Source organism: Dendropsophus ebraccatus, chromosome 7 (assembly GCF_027789765.1).
Source record: "Dendropsophus ebraccatus isolate aDenEbr1 chromosome 7, aDenEbr1.pat, whole genome shotgun sequence".
Classification (NCBI taxonomy): domain Eukaryota; kingdom Metazoa; phylum Chordata; class Amphibia; order Anura; family Hylidae; genus Dendropsophus; species Dendropsophus ebraccatus.
This window is the reverse complement of record NC_091460.1, coordinates 92979587-93007080: the sequence shown is the minus strand read 5'-3', so window position 1 is coordinate 93007080 and position 27494 is coordinate 92979587. Positions and strand designations below refer to the sequence as shown.

The 27494-nt window shown below is 45.6% G+C and overlaps 1 protein-coding gene across 5 annotated transcripts in view; it reads right to left on the bottom strand.

Annotated features, from left to right (window-relative positions):
- The window catches only part of LOC138797575 (MOB kinase activator 3A), a 67192-nt gene that overhangs the window by 6977 nt on the left and 32721 nt on the right, over positions 1-27494 (bottom strand). For all 5 annotated transcript variants that reach the window (XM_069977910.1, XM_069977908.1, XM_069977907.1 and 2 more), the window contains exon 3: positions 15666-15868. In XM_069977910.1, the coding sequence (XP_069834011.1) occupies positions 15666-15868 (203 nt within the window). The remainder of the gene's footprint in view (positions 1-15665; positions 15869-27494) is intronic.

Sequence of the window (27494 nt, the reverse complement as noted above, 5' to 3'; positions counted from 1 at the left end):
GTCAGTTTTCTGCAGCGCCAATAGTGATTCCATAGAGGGCAGCACAGTTTAAGTTCAGTATTAATCATGGCCGTTTTTTTAAAAGCAGTCAGATAAAATAAAAGTTACATAAATAACATATCGTAATCATACAGACTTGAGGAACATATATAACATGTCAGTTTTACTATAGAACAAATGGCATAAACACAACACCCCCCCCCCCCCCCCCCCCCCCCCCCCCCCCCCCCCCCAAATGAAAAATTCCTTTTTTTTTTTCAATTGCACTGCACAAATAATTTTTTTCTGGTTTCACAGCATACTTTATGGAAAAATTAAAGGAGTTATCCAGCGCTACAAAAACATGGCCACTTTTGCCCCACTCTTGTCTCCAGTTCAGGTGTGGTTTGCAATTAACTCAGCAAGTAGTATTACCTCAGCAACCACCCTTTTCATCGGCACACTGTCCATATGGGCTTTTTCACCTGACAATCAGGAGGATAGAGTCCGCTCACCTGGGCTCACTGAGATGGTGCTCAGCTCGGTGTATCACTGGAGACTGTGTATGTTCAAAGGAGAACAGAAATGCCGCTGCACACATCCAATTCAGAGTGAATCTTTTATTTTGCTTACATAGTCGTTTTAATGTTTGTTTTAAAATAACGGCTGTTTTGAAATCATTTAATGGCAATGGTTATTTACTTAGCAAGCAGAGTCTCCGAACATACCGTTCAAAAAATCCTTTTTAAATAAAAAATGTAAACCAAGATAAAAATAAACATATTTAACCCCTTCGTGCTACAGCTAGTTTGGGCCTTAAAGAGAACCTATCACCTAAAAATCACTGTCCCTATTATTAAAGGTCCTCTCTCCCTAAGTCTATTCCTGAAGATACAGACTGCCTTTGCAGTCTGTATCTTATTCTTTACCTAATCCTCTTCTTCGGTGTAGTAATGCCGGGGCGCCGCCATCGTGATGACGTCACGCTGGAACGCACGTGCGTTCCAGCGTGACGTCATCAAGATGGCGGCGCCCCGGCATTACTGCACCGGAACAAAGGAGTAGGTAAAGTATAAGATACAGACTGCAAATGCAGTCTGTATCTTTATGAAGTCTATTTATGAAGATACAGACTGCATTTGCAGGCTGTATCTTATACTTTACCTAATCCACTTGTTCCGGTGGAGCAAGGCCGGTGTCGCCATCTTGATGACGTCACTTTGCGTTCCACCGCTGGAACGCAAGTGACGTATTCAAGATGGCGGCGGCCGGCCTTGCTGTACGGAACAAGAGGATGAGGTAAAGTATAAGATACAGACTGCAAAGGCAGTCTGTATCTTCATTTTGTCTATTTATGAAGATACAGACTGCCTTTGCAGTCTGTATCTTATACTTTACCCAATCCTTTTGTCCGCTGCCGGGCGCCGCCATCTTAATTTAGTCACTTGCGTTCCAGCGGTGGAACGCAAAGTGACGTCATCAATATGGCGGCGCCCCCGGCATTGCTGCCACTCTGCATGACGGGAGCTTCCTGTCTCGCGCCGGCTCTTTTGAAAAGAGCCGGCGCGAGACAGGAAAGTAAAGTGTGTATATCTAAAAAATACAGTTAAAAAAATAATTAAGTGTATTTGCAAATATTAATAAATTTTAAATGTACAGCTAATTAGCAAAAAAAAATTTTTTGAATTTCGGCCATGATTGGTTCTCTTTAACCCCTTAGGGACCAAGCCTGTTTGGGCCTTAATGACCAGGCTCATTTTTCAAAATCTGACCTGTCTCACTTTATGCGCTTATAGCTCAGTGATGCTTTAACGTATGCTAGCGATTCTGAGATTGTTTTTTCGTAACATATGGTACTTTATGTTAGTGGCAAAATTTGGTCACTGTCTGGTGTGTTTTTTGTGAAAAACATCAAAATATAATGAAAAATTAGAAAATTTTGCACTTTACGAACTTTGAAATTCTTTGCTTCTAAAAAAAAAAGGCACATGACAAAAATTAGTTAGTAAGTCACATTATCAATATGTCCTCTTTATTCTGGCTTCATTTCGTAAACATATTTCACTTTTTTAGGGTGTTACATGGCTTAGAAATGTATCAGCAAATTATCAAATTTTCATGAAATTTCCAAAACTGATTTTTTTAGGGACCAGTTCTTTTTTTAAGTTGATTTAGGAGGCTTGTATACTGGAAACCCCCATAAGTGACCCCATTTTGGAAACTAGACACCTTAAAGAATTAATCTAGGGGTATAATGAGCATTTTAACCCTACAGGGGCTGGAGGAAAGTATTCACAATCAGGCCGGAAAAAAATGGAAAATAGAAATTTTCCAATAATATATTTGTTAAGATTAAAGTATCTCATTTTCATAATAAACATGAGAGAAAATGCACCCCAAATTATGTAATGCAGGTTCTCCTGAGTAGAACGGTACCCCATATGTGGGCGTAAACCACTGTATGGGCACACAGCAGGCCTCAGAAGGAAGGGAGCACCTATTAGCATTTCCAGTTCAGATTTTGCTGAAGAAATTTCTGAGCGCCAGGTGCGTTTGCAGAGCCCCTGTAGTGTCAGCAGAATAGAACCCCCCCAAAAGTCACCCCATTTTGGAAAGTACACCCATCAAAGAATACATCTTGGGGTGTAGTGACCATTTTGACCCCACAGGTATTAGAGGAAAGTATTCAAAAGAAGACAGTAAAAATGAAAAAATAGAATTTTTCCAATAATATGTTTGTTTAGTTTGAAATTTCTCAATTTCACGAGGAACAGGGGAGAAAACTCACCCCAATATATGTAAGGCAGGTACTCCTGAGTAGAACGATACCCCATATGTGGGCATAAACCACTGTGTGGGCACACAGCGGGGCTCAGAAGGGAAGGAGCGCCAATTAGCATTTCCAGTTCAGATTTTGCTGAAGAAATTTCTGAGCGCCAGGTGCGTTTGCAGAGACCCTGTAGTGTCAGCAGAATAGAACCCCCCCAAAAGTCACCCCATTTTGGAAAGTACACCCATCAAAGAATACATCTTGGGGTGTGGTGACCATTTTGACCCCACAGGTATTAGAGGAAAGTATTCAAAAGAAGACAGTAAAAATGAAAAAATAGAATTTTTCCAATAATATGTTTGTTTAGTTTGAAATTTCTCAATTTAACGAGGAACAGGGGAGAAAACTCACCCCAATATATGTAAGGCAGGTACTCCTGAGTAGAACGATACCCCATATGTGGGCATAAACCACTGTGTGGGCACACAGCGGGGCTCAGAAGGGAAGGAGCGCCAATTAGCATTTCCAGTTCAGATTTTGCTGAAGAAATTTCTGAGCGCCAGGTGCGTTTGCAGAGCCCCTGTAGTGTCAGCAGAATAGAACCCCCCCAAAAGTCACCCCATTTTGGAAAGTACACCCATCAAAGAATACATCTTGGTGTGTGGTGACCATTTTGACCCCACAGGTATTAGAGGAAAGTATTCAAAAGAAGACAGTAAAAATGAAAAAATAGAATTTTTCCAATAATATGTTTGTTAAGTTTGAAATTTCTCAATTTAACGAGGAACAGGGGAGAAAACTCACCCCAATATATGTAAGGCAGGTACTCCTGAGTAGAACGATACCCCATATGTGGGCATAAACCACTGTGTGGGCACACAGCAGGGTTCAGTAGGGAGGGAGCGCCAAGCATTTTCAGTGCATGATTTTCCTGAAGAAGTTTCTGAGCGCCAGGTGCGTTTGCAGTGCCCCTGTAATGTCTACAGAATAGAACCCTCCCCCCCAAAATCACCCCATTTTGGAAAGTACACCCCTTAAGGAATTTATCTTGGGGTGTGGTGACCATTTTGACCCCACAGGTATTGGAGGAAAGTATTCAAAACTAGACCGTAAAAATCAAAAAAATTGAATTTTTTCAATAACATGTTTGTTTAGTTTGAAATTTCTCAATTTCACTAGGAACAAGGGAGAAAAAGCACCCCAAAACTTGTAACGGAGGTTCTCCTGAGTACAATGGTACCCCATATGTGGGCATAAACCACTGTATGGGCACACAGCAGGGCTCAGAAGAGAAGGAGTGTCATTTTAGTTACAGGCAATATGTGGGTGTTTACTGGTTATCTGGGGTGGTAATAGACAATCTCAGGGTGTTTACTGGCTATCTGAGGTGGCAGCAGGCAATCTGGTGGGGTTATGGGCAATCTGGGGTGGTTACGAGCAGTCTGTGCCAATCTGGGGTGGTTACGGTCAATCTGGGGTGGTTACGGTCAATCTGGGGTGGTTACGGTCAATCTGGGGTGGTCACAGGCAATCTGGGGTGGTCACAGGCAATCTGGGGTGGTTACGGGCAATCTGGGGTGGTTACTGGCTGTATGGGGTGGTTATGGGCAATCTTGGGGTGTTTACTGGCTATCTAGGGGTGGTTACTGGCTATCTGGGGAGGTGACTGGCAATCTGGTGGTGTTCACTGACTATCTGGGGATGCAACTGGCAATCTGGGGTGGTGACGGAAAATCTGGGGTGGTGACGGGAAATCTGGGGTGGTTGCGAGCAATCTGTGGTGGTTACAGGCAATTTGGGGTAGTTACAGGCAGTCTGTGGCAATCTGGGGTGGTTACGGGCTGTCTGGAATGGTTATGGGCTATGGGGGGGGGGATACGGGCAATCTGGGGAGATTACGGGCAATCTGTGGAGATTACGGGCATTCTGGGGTGGTGACAGGCAATCTGGGATGGTTATGGGCTGTCTGGGATGGTTATGGGCTGTCTGGGATGGTTATGGGCTGTCTGGGATGGTTATGGGCTGTCTGGGATGGTTATGGGCTGTCTGGGATGGTTATGGGCTGTCTGGGATGGTTATGGGCTGTCTGGGATGGTTATGGGCTGTCTGGGGTGGATACGGGCAATCTGGGGTGGATACGGACAATCTGGGGAGGTTACAGACAATCTGGGGAGGTTACAGGCAATCTAGGGTGGTTACAGGCAATCTGGGGTGGTTACGGGCAATCTGGGGTGGTTACGGGTAATCTGGGGTGGTGATGGGTAATCTGGGGTGGTTACAGGTAATCTGGGGTGGTTACAAGTAATCCGGGGTGGTTACGGGTAATCCAGGGCACTTGACTTTGGTGACAGGCGTAAAAAAGTGTCGGCACCATTTGGAACAAGCGATCAGTGGTATATAGTATATACCGCTGATCACTTGTACTAGGACCACACCGGGTGGTCACCGATCATTGCCCCATGCTCTCCGCCACCTCCTGTGGTGGAAAGAATGAAGCTTGGATCATTTTTAGGAATCCATCACTGTGAACAGAGTCTGTTCACAGTGATGACGGCGGCCATCTTGGATCAGATGGCCGCCCAGGGAGGGGAGGGTCAGTGGCCAGGTCACTAGGGTTAATTCTGGGGATGGGGGGGGGGGACATGTTTTCATCTCCTCTCACTGTGGATTCACGGTGAGAAGAGATGAAAGCGTTCAGCTGCGCTGGCAATGCCCGTTACCGGTAGCCGCCTTTATACTGATAATAACGGCGATCACCGGTGAGGGTACTGGCCGGGACTGACCCCACACTCTCCCCCAACCCCTCAGCTACCTCCGATAGCTGAGAGGAGGAGGCTGCGGGCATTACCGGCGCCGCTGCACTATTCTGCACCATCGCCATAAAGAGCTGATGGCAGAAGAATAGAGCCCATTAGTGATCGCCGTAAAAATCTGTATCAGCGGTCACTAATAACATAACACATGTATTCTCTGGGTCGCTACGGTTACAGCGATACCACATTTGTATAGTTTTTTTTAACTATTACCGCTTTGGCGCAATAGAAACTATCTTCCTAGCCAAAACCCACAAAAACTGTCCCTGCATTGCAAGATCCATAGCGTTCTCATCTTTTGCGCGACAGAGCTGGTTTTGGGCTTATTTTTTGCGGGAAGATCTGTAGTTTCTATTGATACCAAGTTTTATATGTATATCACTTTTTGATCTCTTTTATGACGTATTTTCTAAACTGGATTGATAAAATACAGCTATTCTAGTACTGTTTTTTTTATTTTTTTTTTACAGCGTGTGTCGTGCAATATAATTATTGATATAGTTTTATAGATTGGGTTGTTACGGACGTAACGATACCAAATATGTATAGGATTTGTGTTTTTGATCACTTTTATGTAATGTTTTATAGTGTATGGGGAATGTAATGCATCTTTATTATTGGGGGGGCTGGGGGGGGGCTGTGTTGTGTTTGGTGCACACTTTTTTTTACTTTTTTTTACTTTTACACTAGTGTACATTACTGTACACTAGTGTAAAATACTTTGATCACTGATACAATACATTGCAGTACCTGATGTACTGCAATGTATTGTATCATGCCTAATGCTGACAGGCAATAGCCGCGGCCACCCCTGTCAGCATCAGGCATCTCCATGGTGACCCCGGGGACCTTCATTAGGACCCCGGAATCACCATGGAGACATCGGGACCCCGGACGGCGCCGCGGGACATCGCGATCATGTAAGTGAACCACGGCGCCGTCCGGGATCCACCGGGACCCGTTAGATGCCGCTGTCATGGTTTGACAGCGGCATTTAACGGGTTAAACTGCCCGGAGCGGAGAATCCTCCGCTCCGGGCAGTTACAGGAGGGTGTCAGCGGTCACACTGACCGCTGATCACCCGTCCTGCAGCCGCCGCCGGGCGGTAATTTATTCCGATGCGCCCGCCGTTAAAAGGCGTACGCATCGGAATAAAGCCCATTAGTGGCCGCCGTGAAAAGGCAGCATGGCGGTCACTAAGGGGTTAATGACCAGGCTAATTTTTAAAAATCTGACCTGTCTCACTTTATGCTCTTATAGCTCAGTGATGCTTTAACGTATGCTAGCGATTCTGAGATTGTTTTTTCGTCACATATGGCACTTTATGTTAGTGGCAAAATTTGGTCACTACTTTGTGTGTTTTTTGTGAAAAACATCAAAATATCATGAAAAAAAAAAAAATAGCATTTTATGAACTTTGAAATTCTCTGCTTCTAAAAAAAGAAAGTCGTAGCAACCAAGTTAGTAACCAAGTCACATTACCAATATGTCTTCTTTATTCTGGCATAATTTGGTAAACATATTTTACTTTTTTTAGGGTGTTATGGGGCTTAGAAATTTATCAGCAAATTATCACATTTTCGTGAAAGTTTCCAAAACTGATTTTTTTAGGGACCAGTTCTTTTTTAAAATGGATTTAGAAGTCTGGTATCCTGAAAACCCCCATAAGTGACCCCATTTTGGAAACTACACACCTTAAAGAATTAATCTAGGGGTATAATGAGCATTTTAACCCTACAGGGGCTGGAGGAAAATATTCACAATTAGGCAGTAAAAAAATGGAAAATTAAAATTTTCCAATAATATATACGTTTAGATTAAAGTTTCTCATTTTCAAAAGGAACATGAGAGAAAAAGCACCCCAAAATTTGTAACGCAGGTTCTCTTGAGTACAACGGTACCCCATATGTGGTCGTAAACCACTGTATGGGCACACAGCAGGGCTCAGAAGGAAGGGAGCGCCAATTAGCTTTTCCAATGCAGATTTTGCTGAAGAAGTTTCTGAGCGCCAGGTGCGTTTGCAGTGCCCCTGTAGTGTCAGCAGAGAGAAAAAAAAAACCCATAAGTCACCCCATTTTGGAAAGTGCACCCCTCAGAGAATTCATCTTGGGGTAAGATGAGCATTTTGACCCCACAGGTATTACAGGAAAGTATTCAAAAGAAGACAGTAAAAATAAAAAAACAAAAATATGTAACACACGTTCCCCCGAGTAGAAACTTACACCATATGTGGGCATAAACCATTATTATGGGCACACAGCGGGGCTCAGAAGGGAAGGAGCGCCAAGTTGCATTTGCAGTACAGATTTTTCTAAAGAAGTTTGAGCGCCAGGTGCGTTTGCAGAGCCCCTGTAGTGTCCGCAGAAAAGAAACCCCCCAAAAGTTATCCCATTTTGGAATGTGCACCCCTCAAAAAAGTCATCTTGGGGTGCAGTAAGCATTTTGACCGCACAGGTATTAGAGCAAATTATTAAAAATTAGAAAGTAAAAATGAAAAAAAAAAATGAATTTTTCCAATAATATGTTTGTTTAGTTTGAAATTTCTCAATTTTACGATGAACAGGAGAGAACATGCACCCCAAAATTTGTAAAGCAGGTTCTCCTGAGTACAATGGTATTCCATATGTGGGCATAAACCACTGTATGGGCACAAAGCAGGGCTCAGAAGGAAAGGAGCGTCGTTTAGCTGGAGCAAAACCGCAGCTAGTATTAGAATAGCACAGTTGCTAAAAATTTTTTTTTTTAAAATGAGATTACAGGTAATCTGGGGTGGTGACGGTCAACCTGGGGTGGTGCCGAGCAATCTGGGGTGGTACAAGCAGTCTGTGGCAATCTGGGGTGTTTATGGGCAATCTGGGGGTGTTTACTGGTTATCTGGGGTGGTGACGGGCAATCGGGGGGGAGGAGTGACCGGCAATCTGAGGTGGTTACGGGCAATTTGTGGTGGTGTTGGGCAGTCTGTGGCAATCTGTAGTGGTTATGGGCAGCCAGTGACAATGTGGGGATGTTTACTGAATATCTGGGGTGTCGATGGACAATCGGGGGGCGGTCAGGGTTACCGGCAGTCTGTGGCAATCTGGGGTGGTTACGGGTAATCTGAGCAGTTACAGGTAAACTGGAGTGGTTATGAATAATCTGGGGGTGGTTACAGGTAATCCAGGGCACCTGACTTTTTATCCCGTCACCAATGATTTATGGTGACGGTATAAAAAGTGCTGGCAGCATTTGGAAGTGACTGTGGATTCACGGTCAGAGGAGATGAAAGCGTGCAGTGCCCTTTTCCGATGGCTGCCATTATACTGGTAATAATGGCGATCGCCGGTGTGGGGACCGGCTGGGACAGACCCCACACTCTGCCCCAACCCCTCAGCGACCTCCGGTAGCTGAGAGGAGGGGGCTGCAGGCCTTACCGGCGCTGCTGCACTATTCTGTGCCATCGCATAAAGAGCTGATGGCAGCAGAATAGAGCCCTTTAGTGACAGCCGTAAAAATACATATCGGCGGTCACTAATAGCATATTACATGTATTCTCTGGGTCACTACGGTTACGGCGATACCAAATTTGTTTAGTTTTTTTTTTTAACTATTACCACTTTGGCGCAGTAGAAACTATCTTCCTAGCAAAAATCCACAAAAACTGTTGCCACATTGCAAGATTCATAGTGTTCTTATCTTTTGGTTTAGGGCTCATTTTTTGCGGGAAGATCTGTAGTTTCTATTGATACCAAGTTTTACATATTTATGACTTTTTGATCTCTTTTATGACATATTTTCTAAAGCAGATTGATAAAATACAGCGATTCTGGTACAGTTTTTTTCATTTTTTTTTTACAGCGTGTGTCGTGTGATATAAATTATTGATATCGTTTTACAGATTGTGTCATTACGGACGTAGCGATATCAAATATGTATATAATTTGTGTTTTTGAGGTGTTTTATGTAACGGTTTATTGTATATGGGGAATGTAATGCATTTTTATTATGGGAGAGGGGGGCTGGGGGTTGTGTTTGGTGATTTTTTTTTAACTTTTACACTAGTGTACATTACTGTACACTAGTTTAACACTTTGATGAGTTATACAATACACTGCACAACTTCTGCTGACAGGCAATAGCCACAGCCATGCCTATCAGGATGGCATATGTATGGTAAGTGGCGCCAAGCGGGACCCACCAGAACCCGTTAGATGCCGCTGTCATGATTTGACAGCGGCATTTAACAGGTTAAACTACCCAAAGCGGAGGGGGGGTGGGTGGGATATCAGCTGTCAGACTGGCAGCGGATCCTACGCTCTGCAGCCGACGCAGCAGTTTATTCCTATGCATATGCCTTTTAACAGCCCATCAGTGGCCGCCGTTAAAAGCCATCACGGCGGTCACTAAGGGGTTAAGGACCAGGCCTGAAATGGCCTTAAGGATCGGGCGAATTGTTTTCTTTTTTTCCTTCTCGCCTTCTAAGACCCATAACTCTTTCACTTTTCCACCTACAGGGCCGTGTGAGGGCTTGTTTTTTTCAGTAGCAGGTGCACTTTGTAATTGCATCTTTCAATCTGCCATAAAATGAATAACGGAACCCCGAAAATATCATTTATGGGGTGAATTTGGGGCAAAAAATGTGATTCCGCAAATTTTGGGGGAGTTCCATGTTTACATAATGTACTTTACGGTAAAACTGACATTTTTCCTTTTCCTTCTATAGGTCGGTCTAAACACAGCGATATGCAGGTTTACTAGGTTTTCTAACGTTTTACTTTTTTATTAGCAGTAAAACTTTTTTTTTGCAAATTGGTATATTTAAAATAGCCCTATTGTGACTCTTATAGCGCTTTTATTTTTTCACCTACAGGGTCATATGGGGCACCATTTTTTGCGCCATGATCTCTAGTAACATGTTTTTCTAGATCAAACGTATTGATCGCTTTTTGTTAATTTTTTTAAACATAAAATGTAATTAAAAAAAGCAATCTCTGCGTTTTTTTACCGTTTTCTGTTCACGCCATTCACCGTGCGGGAACAATATTGTTTTATTTTAATAGATCGAACGATTACGCACGCTACGGTAGGGATGTCACGATACCAAAATTTTGAGTTCGATACCAATACCAACTTTTTTATTTCGATACTCAATACCATTTCGATACTTAGCGTATACCCCCCCCCCAATAATAACTCAATACAATGCCCCCCCCCCCCCCTCAACTGCAGATATAACACTCCCCAATGTTCACTATGTAATATACCTGACATGTTATCTATATTCTTCAGGTCCGTACTATTACAATGGTACAATATATTTTCATTTTAATTTACAACTTACACTGTACAAATGTTACAAAAGTTATGTTTTTTTTTTTTTTTTTTTAAATACATGTGTTAAAAATTGCTGTTTTCTGATTCCCATATCTTTCAGCCTGTAGGGCTTTCTGAGAGTCTTTGCGCGCAATGATTTGCAGCTTTGATTGGTACCATGTTTGGATGTATGACTTTTTTGGAACACTGTATACTGTGCGAGATTGGGAAGGTGATCATTTTAACGTGCAATTACGCATGTGGTGATGCCAATATTTCCCCCTTTTTTTGTTTTTATTATAGTAGTTGGGGGTAGTAGTAGTAGTAGTATGGCTGACTCACAGCATAGTATGTTGGGGGTAGTAGTTGTATGGGTCACACACAGTATAGTATTTTGAGGGTAATAGTAGTGAAGCTGACTCACAGTATATTATGTTGGGGGTAGTAGTAGTATGGCACATGCACAGTATAGTATGTTGGGGGTAGTAGTAGTACGGCAGATGCACAGTACAGCATGTTGGGGGTACTAGTAGTATGGCAGATGCCAGTATAGTAGGTTGGAGGTAGTAGTAGTAGTAGTATGGCAGATGTACAGTACAGTATGTTGGGGGTACTAGTAGTATGGCAGATGCCAGTAGAGTAGTAGTAGTAGGGCAGATGTACAGTATAGTAGGTTGGGGGTAGTAGTGCAGATGTACAGTATAGTAGGTTGGGGGTAATAGGGCAGATGTACAGTATAGTAGGTTGGGGGTAATAGGGCAGATTTACAGTATAGTAGGTTGGGGGTAATAGGGCAGATTTACAGTATAGTAGGTTGGGGGTAATAGGGCAGATGTACAGTATAGTAGGTTGGGGGTAGTAGGGCAGATGTACAGTATAGTAGGTTGGGGGTAGTAGGGCAGATGTACAGTATAGTAGGTTGGGGGTAGTAGTATGGCTATACTATGGACATATAGCTATACAACTACTATCCCCAACATACTATACTGGTGCTGACCCAGCACTAGTATAGTACATTGGGGATAGTAATAGTTGTAGTGGAGCAGAACCTTCACCTCCTGCTCCATGCTGCCCGGTCCCGGCGTCACTCTCCTCGCTCCGCTGTGACTCCCGGCCCCCGCACACAGGCCGCAGCCTCCTCACTACGGGACAATCTCCAAAGCAATCGGCTACTGTGTACGGAGCGGCTCGGATGCTGCTGACACAGGGCTCCAGATGGCGACCAAAATGGTCGCCAATGCGACTGACATTTTGCAAATGGCACCCAGATTTATTAACCTGGGCGCCATTTGCGACTGGCCCCGGCGGCGGCGCGCTGTCTCTTTAAGTCCGGGCCCCCGGCTGATGCGCGGCTGCCGGGGGGTGTCCCGTCCTATCCCCGGCAGCGCGGCGCATCAGTGAGCTGCCTGGGGCCCTGACTTCCGGCACAGGAAGCGCACGTCAGAGACGCTTCCTGTGTCAGAAGTCACAGCCCCGGCGTACAGGGAGCTCACTGACGCGCCGCGCTGCCGGGGATAGGACGGGACACCCCCGGCAGCCGCGCATCAGCCGGGGACAGCGCCTGAAGAAAAAGAGGATCGCCGGGGGAGCGGGTTGTCAGGTGAGTTTGTGTGTTTGTTTTTTTTAAATACTGCTTAGCATAGAGGAAAGGGGGGGGGGCATCTATAATGGGGGGAGAAGAGGGGCCATCTTCAAGGGGGGGAGAGGGGGTCATCTATAAGGGGAGGGGGTATCTATAAGGGGGGGAGAAGAGGGGGCATCTATAATGGGGGGGGGAGAGGGGGCATCTATAATGGGGGGGGGGGGAGAGGGGGCATCTATAATGGGGGGGAGGGCATCTATAATGGGGGGGGGAGAGGGGGCATCTATAATGGGGGGGGGGAGAGGGGGCATCTATAATGGGGGTAGAGGGGGTCATCTATAAGGGGAGGGGGTATCTATAAGGGGGGGAGAAGAGGGGGCATCTATAATGGGGGGGAAAGGGGGCATCTATAATGGGGGGGAGAGGGGGCATCTATAATGGGGGGGAGAGGGGGCATCTATAATGGGGGGGAGGAGGGGGCATCTATAATGGGGGGGAGGAGGGGGCATCTATAATGGGGGTAGAGGGGGTCATCTATAAGGGGAGGGGGTCATCTATAAGGGGAGGGCAAACTGGCTGCAGACACTGGGAGATAGATATATGCACAATTATTATTATCAGGGCCCCTCAGGTGTCTGTATTGTAGGGGGTCACTTGCATTAGTCACTAGGTGAGAGATATATCTATTTATATACACATCTTGTGGGGGGTCACTATGGCTGCAGTCATAAGTCTAGCTCAGTATGTATAGACTGTTGCAAGCTTTTAAAGGGAACTCCCTTTTAAAGGGTCCCAACCCCCCGTTAGAACCCCCTATACTCACCTCATCGCGCCGGGTCCCACTTCTGAAGATGGTCGGGTCACGGAGATCTCAGCCGCTGCAGCCCGACGCGCACACTGAGAGATGAGTCCAACGCTCATAGAGAATGACGGAGCGCTGGACTCTCCCGTCATTCTCTATGAGCGTTGGACTCATCTCTCAGTGTGCACGCCGGGCTGCAGCGGCTGAGATTTCCGTGACCCGGCCATCTTCAGAAGCGGGACCCGGCGCGATGAGGTGAGTATAGGGGGGTTGGGAGCCTGTCACCCCGGCACGGGGGTCGACAGGTTCCCTTTAAGTTCAAGTTCAGAAGAGTAAGCCTCATTAAAAGGCTAGCCCAGTGAAGTACTGAGTCAGACTGTATATGGTTGTCAAGTTGCAAGTTTCCATGTTGAACGTTTTCAAACTAAGAAAAGAAAGAATCTAAAGGAGGAGGAGGCTGCCGTGGCCTCTGCACACAGTAAGTCCCATTTAACATAACATTAATTTTACATGGTTTAAAATGTTGGCGACCAAATATTCTATTTCGCGCCTAAATTTTTCAGGTTAGGAGCCAATGGCTCCCAGGTAAATTTTTTAGTCTGGAGCCCTGTGATACAGCGGCATCTACACAGTTAAATAGCCGGTTTAACTGTGTAGATGCCGCTGTGTCAGCAGCATCCAAGCCGCTCCGTGCGCAGCAGCCGATTGCTTTGGAGATTGGCCCGTAGTGAGGAGGCTGCGGCCTGTGTGCGGGGGCCGGGAGTCACAACGCAGTCCAGTCCAGTATGAATGCCGCTTCATAGAGACAGCGGCATGCCGTACCCGGGCGGCCCCCGCTGGTTGCTGGGGAGGGGGAGAGAGATGTCCGAGATGACACCTGGACGAGGCAGCATGGAGAAGGAGTTGGTGAGCCGCGCGGGGGGTGGGGAGCAGACAGAGAGCACGGCTGGTGCTAAGCTAGCTGCCCGCCGTGTTCTCTGCACTATACTCTATGTTAAGCTGCGCTATTGCACATCTTAACAAAGTATCGATACCAGGAAATCCTGGTACCGAACAGTTTTTTTGCCCCGAATATCGATATTAGTATCGATATTTCGGTGCATCGTGCATCACTACGCCACGGTATATTATATGTTACTTAACTTTATTATTTTTATGTGTTTTATGTATAAAATGGGAAGGGGGGGTGATTTTTACTTTTATTGGGGGAGGGGCTTTGAAACATGTGTTTTTTTACCGTTTTTAAGTCCCCTTAGGGGAATTTTACATTTATACATTAGATTGATAACATTGATCACTGCTATGCAATAGCATAGCAGAGATCAGTGTTATCGGCTATCTTCTGATAGACTACCAGAAGATCGGACTGCACGGAGGTAAGAAGCATACCTCCGGCAGGCAGGCAGTGCAATCGGGACCCCCGCGGTCCCGATTAGTAAGTGACCGGAGATGCTCCAGTCACTTACTTAAACGCAGCGCGATTAAGAGGTTTATGGCGGGCGGCCAGCTATGGAGCGAGCTTAGCTCGTGAGCCCGCTTCATAGCCCGGGACCGCGCCAGGGCGTACATTTATACCCTCCTGCCTTACGGCCCAGGCAGCGGGGGGTGTAAATGTACATCCGATGTGCTTAAGGGGTTAAAGAAAAAAAAAAAAAAAAAAAACATTTTAAAACACTGCAAAAAAATCTAAACTTTTTTTAAAAGTACTAAAATTATACTTGGGTAAAAATACAAATTAGGTAATTGTAATCGTACTGACCCACAGAATACAGAGAACCAGTAACTTTTACTTTAAATTGCACGGTGTAAGAACAAAATCATCCTAAGATTGCTAAATTGCGGTTTTGCTTTTTTTAAATTTTACCCCATGTTTTTTTTTTTTTTCAGTTTCGCTCTACATTTTTGTAACAGTGTACATTAGAGTAAAATAAAAGAAGTCATCAGAAAGTAAAATTAGTCCCACAAAAATATAAACCATCATATGGCTCTGTATATAGAAAAATCAAGGTGTTATAGGTTTTAGAAGGCGGAAAAAGGGAAAAAAATGCAAAAGCAAAAAGTAAACCCGGACATGAAGGGGTTAAAATAAAAGAGGACCAGTTCATGCACAATCCAAAATTCTAAGAGGCGGTCCCGTCACACTTTGGGCACACATAAATGAGTGCTGATCAGTTTGATCAGGGTTTTAATTTTTTTAAAATAAGACAAACAGGGCTTATGTCTTAGCAGTAAAGGAAAAAAAAAAACTTTTTTGCTGTTTTTATTTTTTAACATTTACACTTAATTAATCCGGGCCCATGTATCTGGCCTTAATACACACCATTAGAATTTAGTTAGATTAGTAGGCAATGAGTCAATCTTCCTTTGAATTTATGACAACAGCCATTAGAAAGCTAAAGATCAAAGCTATTTGCCTGTATAAAAACTTACCAGTGGTTCAAGTTCCTTGGTGTCTATCAGGTTAAATTCTGTTACAAAGTAGTAAAAATGCTTGTAGCAGGTATTTACGTGAGCCTCTGCTCCCATCTGTATTATTCTGTCAAAATGATGAATGTAAACATGAACAAACACCCGAAAAAGCCTGGATAATATTTTTTTCACAACTTGCAGAAAATTCTTTGGGAAGGGAGTACCTATTAAAAAAAAAAAAAAAAAAAATCCTTTTTAAAATAATACAGGTGCAGCACACCAATCCATATAGTCTTCAGTACTGATGGAACTTTCCCTTTAAAATAAGATCAGATAACATGAGAATTTATTCATCGGATAAAGATGAAATACTTTTTACTACTTCAAATCATGGCTTCAAAATGGAGCAGGTGGGTGGGCTTAACCTGGACAGAGACTTCACCAGTTGTACCCACCATGCTACATTTGCTTACACTACTGATGTCTAACATGTCAGCACAGTGTAGGGATCAGGAAGCGTGGATGTCATAATAAAACCATACCTCCCAACAGTCCTGAGTCTACAGTAGCTGGATGTCCGCCATGGCTTGAGCCTGCGGAGAAGTACAAGTTCTTCTAAACTATATGGGGTGAGAAAGGGTGTAAAATATAAATTGGTCTAAACCAGCCATAGCCAATAATCCCAGCTCAGTTGTCAGCTCTAATAAAATGAAAGGGGGGCCGTGATTGGTTAATATTGGCAGTTTACATCAGTGGATATTTTACAACCTTTGATAAATCTGGGCCTATATGTTCTATTTTATTTGGCTTTCAGTTTTACAAAATACTGCCATGAGTGACAATAGTCTTTAAGGGCTTGTCTCAATCTCCACTCAGGACCCCTCTCTACTAGCCTCTGCAGTTAGGATGCTCTAATAACATCTGTTCTCCTTAAAGGGGTAGTGCACCCAAAAAATTTTTCTTCCAAATCAACTGCTGCCATGAAGTGCCAGAGATTTGTAATTTACTTCTATTAAAAAATCTCAAGCCTTCCAGTACTTATCAGCTGCTGTGTGTCCAGCAGGAAGTGGTGTTTTCTTTCCTGTCTGACACAGTGCTCTCTGTTGCCTCCTCTGTCCATGTCAGGAAATGTCCAGAGAAGGAGCAAATCCCCATAGAAAACCTCTCCTGCTCTCCAGACTGGAAATAATACCACTTCCTGCTGGGCGTACAGCAGCTAATAAGTACTGGAAGGCTTGAGATTTATTAATAGAAGTAAATTACAAATCTCTGGCACTTCATGGCAGCAGTTGATTTGAAAGAAATTTTTTTTTGGTGCACTACCCCTTTAAACTGCCACCAATCCCTGAGGTGCCTAACACAGCAGGTGGGCACCACCTCCATAGACTGCACGCTGCCCAGTTCCCGAACTCGGTGCTAGTCTTTTCCTCAGCACTGAGCTCGCCTTGGATCACTGGGGGCAGGCCCACCGCCCGTCAGTGTAGCGATATCCCCTCCCCTTTGTGATAAGGCTCTGCTACATCATGGACCAATTAGGTAGAAGCATTGTATGATGGGAAATGTAGTTTCCCAGCCAGCGCCATCTTGGATATAGACCATCTGTTATAAAAATTGTAAGTTAGAGCGGTGGTAGCTAGAAAGACGGCAGTTGGCTCAAAATGTTCAAGGGGGCTTGGGGAGTAAGACCAGCTAGGTTTGGGAGCATCTGATGAAGAGACCAGTCCGGTCTAGAAACGAGTAATGCTGAGCCTTTTATACATGTTTTTATTATTTTAATAAAGCAATTTTACACATCGTCTGTTGGGAGTAGCTGCGCCTGTTATACCTGCTGGAATTTGGAGAGGAGGTCTGCAACTTGGTACGGCCCTGGCATGGGTTTGCAGGATGGCTGCACATTGGTTCCCTTCTTGAGTATACGCATGGAGAGTTGTGCCTCGATCTTGCACAACTTAGCCAGGTGAGAGGGGAGCCGGTTTCATTCCGGTACTGAAATTCTATACATCCCATTGCATCTGGTCCTGCACATGTCTGCGCTGTCTTTGTTCTCTTTTTCTCTAGCAGCTAGGTTTGGAAGCTTTTCATTTTTTATCTCCGGCGGGGGTGAGGTGAATACCCCTTTAATGGACTGTCATTGGAAAGACGGAAAGGTCTTAGTAGACTTAACAAGCTAGAACTAATCTTATCTACTCCCTACTTTGTACAGGTCAGGTCCCTAACAACTCATCACCTAAATTCCTCTGACTTCAAAAATAAATGTCCAAGCACAAAGGTATAGAAGAATCACCCAATTTAGGCAGGAAAAGGATCGCAGGTAAATACACAGGTATATACAATCCAATTGAATGCCTCACAACCAATACTTCAACTAGTGATGAGCAAATTCGACTAACGTTTGGATACGGCTGACAAACACTCAGCATTTGAATCCCGGGGGCTGGAAATGTTGAATGCTGCCCTAGGAAGTCTTGGAAAACATAGATACAGCCATAGGCATATTTTCGTAAAACCACGGCCATTGTACATCGGCCGTCATTATTCCGAAAATATACATGCCTTTGCTGCCTATGGCATCCCGGCCAGAGTGTATACATATGGTATATACTCCGGCCGGGATGCCTATCGGCGCCACAAACAACTGACATGTCAGTTTTCTGCGGCCGCTATACATTAAATAGCGGGCGCAGAAATCCCTGTCAGTGCACACTGTGGAGCGAGCAGCTGCGGCCGCACACTCCATAGTGTGCTGTGGCCCAAAAGATCATCCGGCCGCTACTGCAGTTACTTCTCTGGTCAATCACATAGTGCTTATTATAGTGCTTGAAAAGCACTATATTGTAATCCGTATTCTTCTTCCGTTTCTTCTTCCAGCCATTTTTCTGCACGTAATACAGCCCGAACCGCTTTGCGCACAAACTCCGTTCAAACTGCGTTTCGAAGCCCTCGGCGGTGTGTGGTGTGCTATTTTTCGTTTCGATCGGATTTGTCGTTTTTAAGAAATTTACGTTTAAAGACCCCAAATTTCCCATAGAAAATAATGGCCCATTGCAAATAATGGCCACACTCTAACCGCTGACAGCCAATCACAGCACATATGCAAATAGCTGAAATATAGCAGCCAATAGGAACTCTAAGGTCTCGTCATGCATTGTATCACACCATCCACAGTCACATGTCCACTATTGGCCAATAGAAGATGTAATATATGGAAGGTCCTTAACCATTTTGTCTCCCTGACATGAGTAAGATTGTCATGGTAACCGAGCAATGGTCTTTACCATTATAAGTAGCAAAGGTCAGTCAGTAAAATAGCAGAGCTGAGGCAGCCATGTAGCAGGTACGGGATCCAAGCTGCTCTTAAAGGGACGGTACCAAAGTCGCTCTAAATAGGTCCCTTTAAGAGCGACCTGGGTCCCTTTAAGAGCGACCTGGGTCCCTTTAAGAGCGACCTGGGTCCCTTTAAGAGCGACCTGGGTCCCTTTAAGAGCGACCTGGGTCCCTTTAAGAGCGACCTGGGTCCCTTTAAGAGCGACCTGGGTCCCTTTAAGAGCGACCTGGGTCCCTTTAACCCCTTAAGGACCGGGCCTGAAATGGCCTTAAGGACCGGAGCAAATTTTATGAATTTGACCAGTGTCACTTTATTCATTAATAACTTCGGGATGCTTTTACCTATCCGGCTGATTCTGAGATTGTTTTCTCGTGACATATTGTACTTCACATTTCTTGTAAATTGGAGTCGATACTTATAACGAATCTTTATGAAAAAAACCAAAATAGCGTGAAAAATTGTGAAAAAATGAATTTTTCCAACTTTAAAACTTTTCTGCTGATACAGAAAGTGGTTATACCACATAAATTATATATTAAATAGCATTAGCAACATGTCTACTTTATGTTGGCGGCATTTATTAAACTATATTTCATTTTTTTTAGACAATAGGAAGCTTAAAACATTAGCAGCAAATTTCCAAATTTTAAGTAAAATTTCAAAATCAGATATTTTTAGGGAACTGTTCAGGTTTAAAGTGTATTTGAGGGGACTGTGTGTTAGAAAGCCCCACGAAGCACCCCATTTCAGAAACTGCACCCCCTAAACTCTGCAAAAGCACATCCAGAAAGTTTTTTAACCCTTTAGGGGAGTCACAGAAATAAAAGCTAAGTGTGTAAGAAATTTGAAAATTTTAATTTTCTGTGCAGAGATTTTATTGTAATCCAATATTTTTCATAATTATAAACCTATTACCAGAGAAATGCACCCCAATATTGATTGCCCCGTTTCTGCAGTTTATAGAAATACCCCATATGTGGCCCTATTGCGCTATTTGACGCAACCACAAGCCTCAGATATAAGGGAGCGCCTAGTGAATTTCAATGGCTCAGTTATTTTTGGTCATTTTTGACTGTACCACTTCAGGTTGGCAGAGGCTCTGGGGTGCCAAAACCTAAAAAACACCCCTAAAGGGACACCATTTAGAAAACTACACCCCTCAAGGAATGTAACAAGGGGTGCGGTGAGCATCTGGACCCCACAGGTGCTTCACAGATTTTCCAAACAATATGGCTTGAAAAAAGACTAAAGTATTTTTTACACTAAAATGTTGTTCTAGCCTTCAATTTTTCATTTTCACAAAGGGATGAAAGGAAAAAAAAAAACACAAAACATGTAGCGCAGTTTCTCCCGAGTACGGAAATACCCCACATGTGGACATAAAGTGCCAAGCGGGCGCAGGACGAGCCTCCAAAGGGAAGGAGCGCCAATTGGCTTTTGGAAGCTGGATTTCACTGGAATGGATTTCAAGGGCCATGTCGCATTTACAGAGCCCTCGTGCTGCCAAGACACTGGAAACCCCCCACAAGTGACCCCATTCTGGAAACTACACCCCTCAAGGAATCTAACAAGGGGTGCAGTGAGCATATGGACCCCACTGGTGACGGGCACAAATGTGGAAAAATGTGACGTGAAAGTGAAAATTTTTCATTTTTTCACTTTCATGGCACAAATGTGCCCGTCATCCAGGGGTCCATATCCTCACTGCACCCCTTGTTAGATTCCTTGAGGGGTGTAGTTTCCAGAATGGGGTCACTTGTGGGGGGTTTACAGTGTTTTGGCAGCACAAGGGCTCTGTAAATGCGACATGGCGTTCATCATCCATTCTAGCCAAATCCAACCTCTAAAATTCAAATGGCGCTCCTTCCCTTCAGAGGCTTGCCCTGCGCCCACATGGCGCTTTATGTCCACATGTGGGGTATTTACGGACTCGGGGGAAATTGCTCTACACATTTTGTGTTTTTTTTTCTCTTTTAACCCCTTGTGAAAATGATAAATTCAAGGCTAGACCAACATTATAGTGTAAAAAATTTAATATTTCATTTTCACGCCACATTGTTCCACATTTGTGCCCGTCACCAGTGGGGTCCATATGCTGACTACACCCCTTGTTACATTCCTTGAGGGGTGTAGTTTCCATAATAGGGTCACTTGTGGGGGGTTTAACTGTCTTGGCAACACGGGGGCCTTTTGAATGCAACATGGCCCCTCGAAATCCATTCCATCCAAATCCAGCCTTCAAAAACCAAATGGCGCACCTTCCCTTTGGAGGCTTACCCTGCACCCGCATGGCGCTTTATGTCCACATGTGGGGTATTTCCGTACTCAGGGGAAATTGCTCTACACATTGTGTTTTTTTTTTAACTTTTAACCCCTTGTGAAAATGAAAAAATCAAGACAAGATCAATGATTTAGAGTAAAAATTAAAAAAAAATTACACTAAATGTTGGTCTAGCCTTGATTTTTTTCCATTTCCACAAGGGGTTAAAAAAGAAAATGAACACAAAACGTGTAGGGTAGTTTCCCCTGAGTACGAAAATACCCCACATGTGGACATAATTTGCCATATGGGCACAGGGCAAGTCACCAAAAGGACAGAGCGCCATTTAGAGGCTGGAATGGGGGATGGAGGCCATGTCGCAATTACAAAGCTCCTGTGCTGCCAGGGCAGTAGAAACCCCCCACAAGTGACACAATTCTGGAAACTACACCCCATAAGGAATCTAACAAGGGGTGCAGTGAGCATATGGACCCCACTAGTGATGGGCACATGTGTAGAACATGTGCCGTGAAAATAAAAAATACCATTTTTTTCATTTTCACGTCCCAAATGTGGCCGTCACCAGGGGGCCATATACCCGCTGCCCCACTTGTTAGATTCCTTATGGGGTGTAGTTTCCAGAATGGGGTCACTTGTGGGGGGTTTCTACTGTCCTGGCCGCACAGAGGCTTTGTAATTGCATCATGGCATCCTCTAATGGGAATGGCGGCCATACCTACTTAGCTGTGGAAAAGGGACAATTCTAATTTATTTGGGGGTATTAGGCCAATTATTAGTTTATAAGGTTGAAAATGACAGGTGTCCATCAAATTCAACCTGTGTTGATCCAGAGGAAGGCAAAAAACCCTCGTGAGGCAGACGACAGTAGCCTCATCACTGGGAAAAAATTCCCTCCCGACTCCATAATGGCGATCAGAATAATCCCCGGATCAACGTGACCCCTGAAATAGGAATAAGGGACAGAATTTAGATAATGTAGAACCCCAATGACGTGTGGTGCGCCTTGGAGCGATCCAGTATGCAGAGGCCGGGGGGATCAGGACAGGTGTCACACTGGAAAATGTTGTCCTTCCTGATCCCCCTGTTACCCCACACTCTGCACTTCTTCTGGGGTCTCCCTTTCTCCAGTGTGGGGGACGTCACCTGGAAAATGTTGTCCTGGTGCAATACGGGGTCCTTCATATCCAGAAGCGCTGGGTCCGCTCCATGGCTGCTAAATATTAGGGCTCTATTACTACTTCTGATATGTTCGGATCGTGCCGCAAGCTACAGTAGCTCAGGCAGCGAGGGACCAGAAGAGGGGGTGCTGGTATAAAAGTTATCCCGTACAGGTGGTAACCTTTATCCAGCAGTGGGAAGATCAGTTCCCGGACGATGTCCCCACTAACTCCGAGGATGGGGGGGGGGGGGGAGTGGGCATCTGGGGGCTGGATTCGAGTGTCCCTTCCTTCATACACTCTAAGGGTACGTGCACACTGCGGAATCGCGAAGGATAACCCTTTGTGCATTCCGCAGTTGGCACCCGCCGGCGGACTGATGCAGGTGCACGTCTCCGTCCGTGTCGTAGACTCCATTCTATGCACGGGCGGATTCCGCTCTGCGTCCAACGTGTTGATGGAATGACGGATGATGGAATCCGCCCGTGCATAGGATAGAGTCTATGACACGGGCGGAGACGCGCCCCTGCATCAGTCCGCCGGCGGGTGCCAGCTACGGAATGCACGAAGGGTTATCCTTCGCCATTCCGCAGTGTGCACGTACCCTAAATCTCTAAGTGTACCCTGAGGTACTCTCACAGAGTTTGTAGAATTTCACACCATACCGTGATCTCTTATTGGGACGGTACTGGCAGAAAAGACGTGTCTGGGGGGCAGCGTACGCTACGCTACTCCCAGACACGTCACTGGATGATGAGGAGGATGAGGATGAATGGAGGAACAAAGGACCCCCCATTCATCCTCACTGGCTGTTTCGGTGTCGGAGGCAATAATAACGTATGCGTCAGATACCGAAAACACCCTGGGGGCCATCTTTATATGGGGATTGGTATATAGGGTATGTAGTGGTGTAGTGTAAAACTTTATTCAATGTAGTGTGGTGTAATGTAGTGTTTTTTTACGTGTTTTTTACAGTAAGTATACAAAAAAAACCTACGCCAAAAATGGTGTTGCTGATAAATGCCGCACTTATGTTCGGCACTTATCAGCAGACCGTGGCAGTAGAATATAGAAAAAAAACACCCTACGCCAAAAAGGAGGAGTTGCTGATTAGCAGCGCACTTTCGTGCGATGCTGATCAACACTCAGCGGCAATACGGTGCGGAAAATAGAAAAAAAAAAAAAATTGGGAAAAAAAAATTTTTTTTCACTACATTCTGAACATCCCTGTAGTGGCTGATACGTGTATTACACTTATCAGCCGCTAGGGGGCAGCAGAGCGCAAGATCCGAAAATAGACGACGCTGGAGCCGGAAAAATACGAAAAAAGACGACGCTGGAGCCGGAAAAAGCCGATCGGGACTCACGGAAGAAGCCGAAGTCCCGACAAGATGAAGAGGACGCCGGGAACCCGGAAGATGCCGATCAGGACCCCGGGACAGGTGAGTAATGTACAAATACCTGCTCTGGACCCCTCAGCTACCTAGCTGAGGGGTCCGGAGCAGGTATTTATTACTTGTGGGAACTTTGATCGCCGTGAACGGCCGGCCGGCTGGCCGGCCGTTCACGGCGATCGGGACGGTGGTACCGTGACCACCATTACTTTTTACAGTAATGGCAGCACCGACCGCCATTTTTTTCCGGGTCATCGGGCCACCGATGGCCCGGAAAGGTTCCGATCGCCGCTATGGGCTTATCAGCCAATAGCGGCGATCGTCGGCATGGGGGGGGTTAACAACCCTCCATGCCGACAGGGAGAGATGGCCTGCTATGTATTATAGCAGGCTATCTCCCCCGATCGGGACCCGGCCGGCCGCGGCGCCCGTTTAAAGGGCGGACGTACCGGTACGTCATGGGTCCTTAAGTGACAGTGATCCATGACGTGCCGGTACGTCATGGGTCCTTAAGAGGTTAAGAGCGACCTGGGTCCCTTTAAGAGCGACCTGGGTCCCTTTAAGAGCGACCTGGGTCCCTTTAAGAGCGACCTGGGTCCCTTTAAGAGCGACCTGGGTCCCTTTAAGAGCGACCTGGGTCCCTTTAAGAGCGACCTGGGTCCCTTTAAGAGCGACCTGGGTCCCTTTAAGAGCGACCTGGGTCCCTTTAAGAGCGACCTGGGTCCCTTTAAGAGCGACCTGGGTCCCTTTAAGAGCGACCTGGGTCCCTTTAAGAGCGACCTGGGTCCCTTTAAGAGCGACCTGGGTCCCTTTAAGAGCGACCTGGGTCCCTTTAAGAGCGACCTGGGTCCCTTTAAGAGCGACCTGGGTCCCTTTAAGAGCGACCTGGGTCCCTTTAAGAGCGACCTGGGTCCCTTTAAGAGCGACCTGGGTCCCTTTAAGAGCGACCTGGGTCCCTTTAAGAGCGACCTGGGTCCCTTTAAGAGCGACCTGGGTCCCTTTAAGAGCGACCTGGGTCCCTTTAAGAGCGACCTGGGTCCCTTTAAGAGCGACCTGGGTCCCTTTAAGAGCGACCTGGGTCCCTTTAAGAGCGACCTGGGTCCCTTTAAGAGCGACCTGGGTCCCTTTAAGAGCGACCTGGGTCCCTTTAAGAGCGACCTGGGTCCCTTTAAGAGCGACCTGGGTCCCTTTAAGAGCGACCTGGGTCCCTTTAAGAGCGACCTGGGTCCCTTTAAGAGCGACCTGGGTCCCTTTAAGAGCGACCTGGGTCCCTTTAAGAGCGACCTGGGTCCCTTTAAGAGCGACCTGGGTCCCTTTAAGAGCGACCTGGGTCCCTTTAAGAGCGACCTGGGTCCCTTTAAGAGCGACCTGGGTCCCTTTAAGAGCGACCTGGGTCCCTTTAAGAGCGACCTGGGTCCCTTTAAGAGCGACCTGGGTCCCTTTAAGAGCGACCTGGGTCCCTTTAAGAGCGACCTGGGTCCCTTTAAGAGCGACCTGGGTCCCTTTAAGAGCGACCTGGGTCCCTTTAAGAGCGACCTGGGTCCCTTTAAGAGCGACCTGGGTCCCTTTAAGAGCGACCTGGGTCCCTTTAAGAGCGACCTGGGTCCCTTTAAGAGCGACCTGGGTCCCTTTAAGAGCGACCTGGGTCCCTTTAAGAGCGACCTGGGTCCCTTTAAGAGCGACCTGGGTCCCTTTAAGAGCGACCTGGGTCCCTTTAAGAGCGACCTGGGTCCCTTTAAGAGCGACCTGGGTCCCTTTAAGAGCGACCTGGGTCCCTTTAAGAGCGACCTGGGTCCCTTTAAGAGCGACCTGGGTCCCTTTAAGAGCGACCTGGGTCCCTTTAAGAGCGACCTGGGTCCCTTTAAGAGCGACCTGGGTCCCTTTAAGAGCGACCTGGGTCCCTTTAAGAGCGACCTGGGTCCCTTTAAGAGCGACCTGGGTCCCTTTAAGAGCGACCTGGGTCCCTTTAAGAGCGACCTGGGTCCCTTTAAGAGCGACCTGGGTCCCTTTAAGAGCGAAATGATTCCCTTTAAAGAGCGACCTGGCTTAAAGGGACCCAGGTCGCTCTTAAAGGGATCGAAGTCGCTCTTAAAGGGATCGAAGTCACTCTTAAAGGGATTGAAGTCGCTCTTAAAGGGATCCATGTAGCTCTTAAAGGGATCCATGTAGCTCTTAAAGGGATCCATGTAGCTCTTAAAGGGATCCATGTAGCTCTTAAAGGGATCCATGTAGCTCTTAAAGGGATGGGACCCAAGTCACTCTTATAGGGACGGGACCCATGTCGCTTTTAAAGGAATGGGATCCAAGTTTCTCTTAAAGGGAAGTCACTGGTAAAGGGGCGCTCTTTTCAAGCACTAGGTATTTTCCTGGAAATGCAAATCTAGTTCCCCTTAGCTATACCATAACTTAGTTTGTAAAAAATACAATGCACTGGCACTGTGCTTGGTAGATTATTTACACCAGCACTTCTCAAACTTTTTCTACTGGAGCCTTACCCAGCAAAGCACAGTAATGCCTGGGCCTTACAAACACAACCAAGCAGACACTGGGGCCTCACCATCTGTGGTTGAAGTTCAAGCAAAAATATTGCTCAGTCTACCCTTCATACCCTTCACAAAGAAGATCTCCTATACTATATGGGGGCACAGAGTGGCACATATTTTAGAAAACTCTTTATATGGGGCACAGAGGGGGCTTGTCTACTACGTGTGAGCACATTCTTCTTAAAGGTACAAACACACACACCGTATATGCAGCAGATACGCAGCAGATCTTCAGAAGACTTGGTGGTTCAGATTTGATGCTGTGTTCAGTTATTTAGATCTAATCTGCTCCGTATCGCAGCAGTAAATAAGCTGTGTATACGGTGTGTGTGTTTGTACCCTAAACCAGATTGTTGCAGCCAAGGTAAGAACTGTGCTGCTTACGGTCACTTTTGTAAATACTGCCTTCCCAGCTTCACCAGCAACCAGGTAGTGCTTCACAGTTTGAGAAGCACTAATTTAAGAACAGTACAGTAGATGGCATGTGGAAGAAGTAGGGGTTACTGATGCACTTGGTGTGCAAGGCGCTTTGTAACCATAAATTAAAAAAAAAAAAAAAAACACAGGAGAAGCAGGACCATAGCTGCTGAAAAGCTGAAGAAATGGGCGATACACTGCAGTACTGTAAACATAAAGCAGTATACACTGGTATTTACAAAATAAACAACTGCCCTGAGCTCTGTGAGGGAAGCCTTGATTTATCTTTGAGGAACAGTGTGAATCATCTCCAGCAGACAGGCTTAGCCAGACTGTGTCTCTTTCCTGAGCATAGCACATACTAAGCCCGTCCCACTTCCATTTGTCCTGATTCAGACGCTACTAGAGACAAATTTTCCCTGACAACAGGCACTGGACAGCAGATTGCAAGGATTGCAGACACCCAGTGGCCAAGACTATTGCTTGAGTCATATTTGGTTGATAAAGAGATTTACTTATCAATTTAGTGCAGATATTCCTTTGATATTTACAAATAGAAATGCTACCGATTTTCCACTGTGTGTAACAATACCCTAAGGCTGGACCCTCACCGAACCCTCCTCTACCTTTCACTCATTTCCTAGACTATGTATAGCATTAAAACAAAAGTAAATAAAAGATTGTTGCAGCTATGATAAGTGTGCATTGTATAGCTTTGCCTTTTCAACAACTA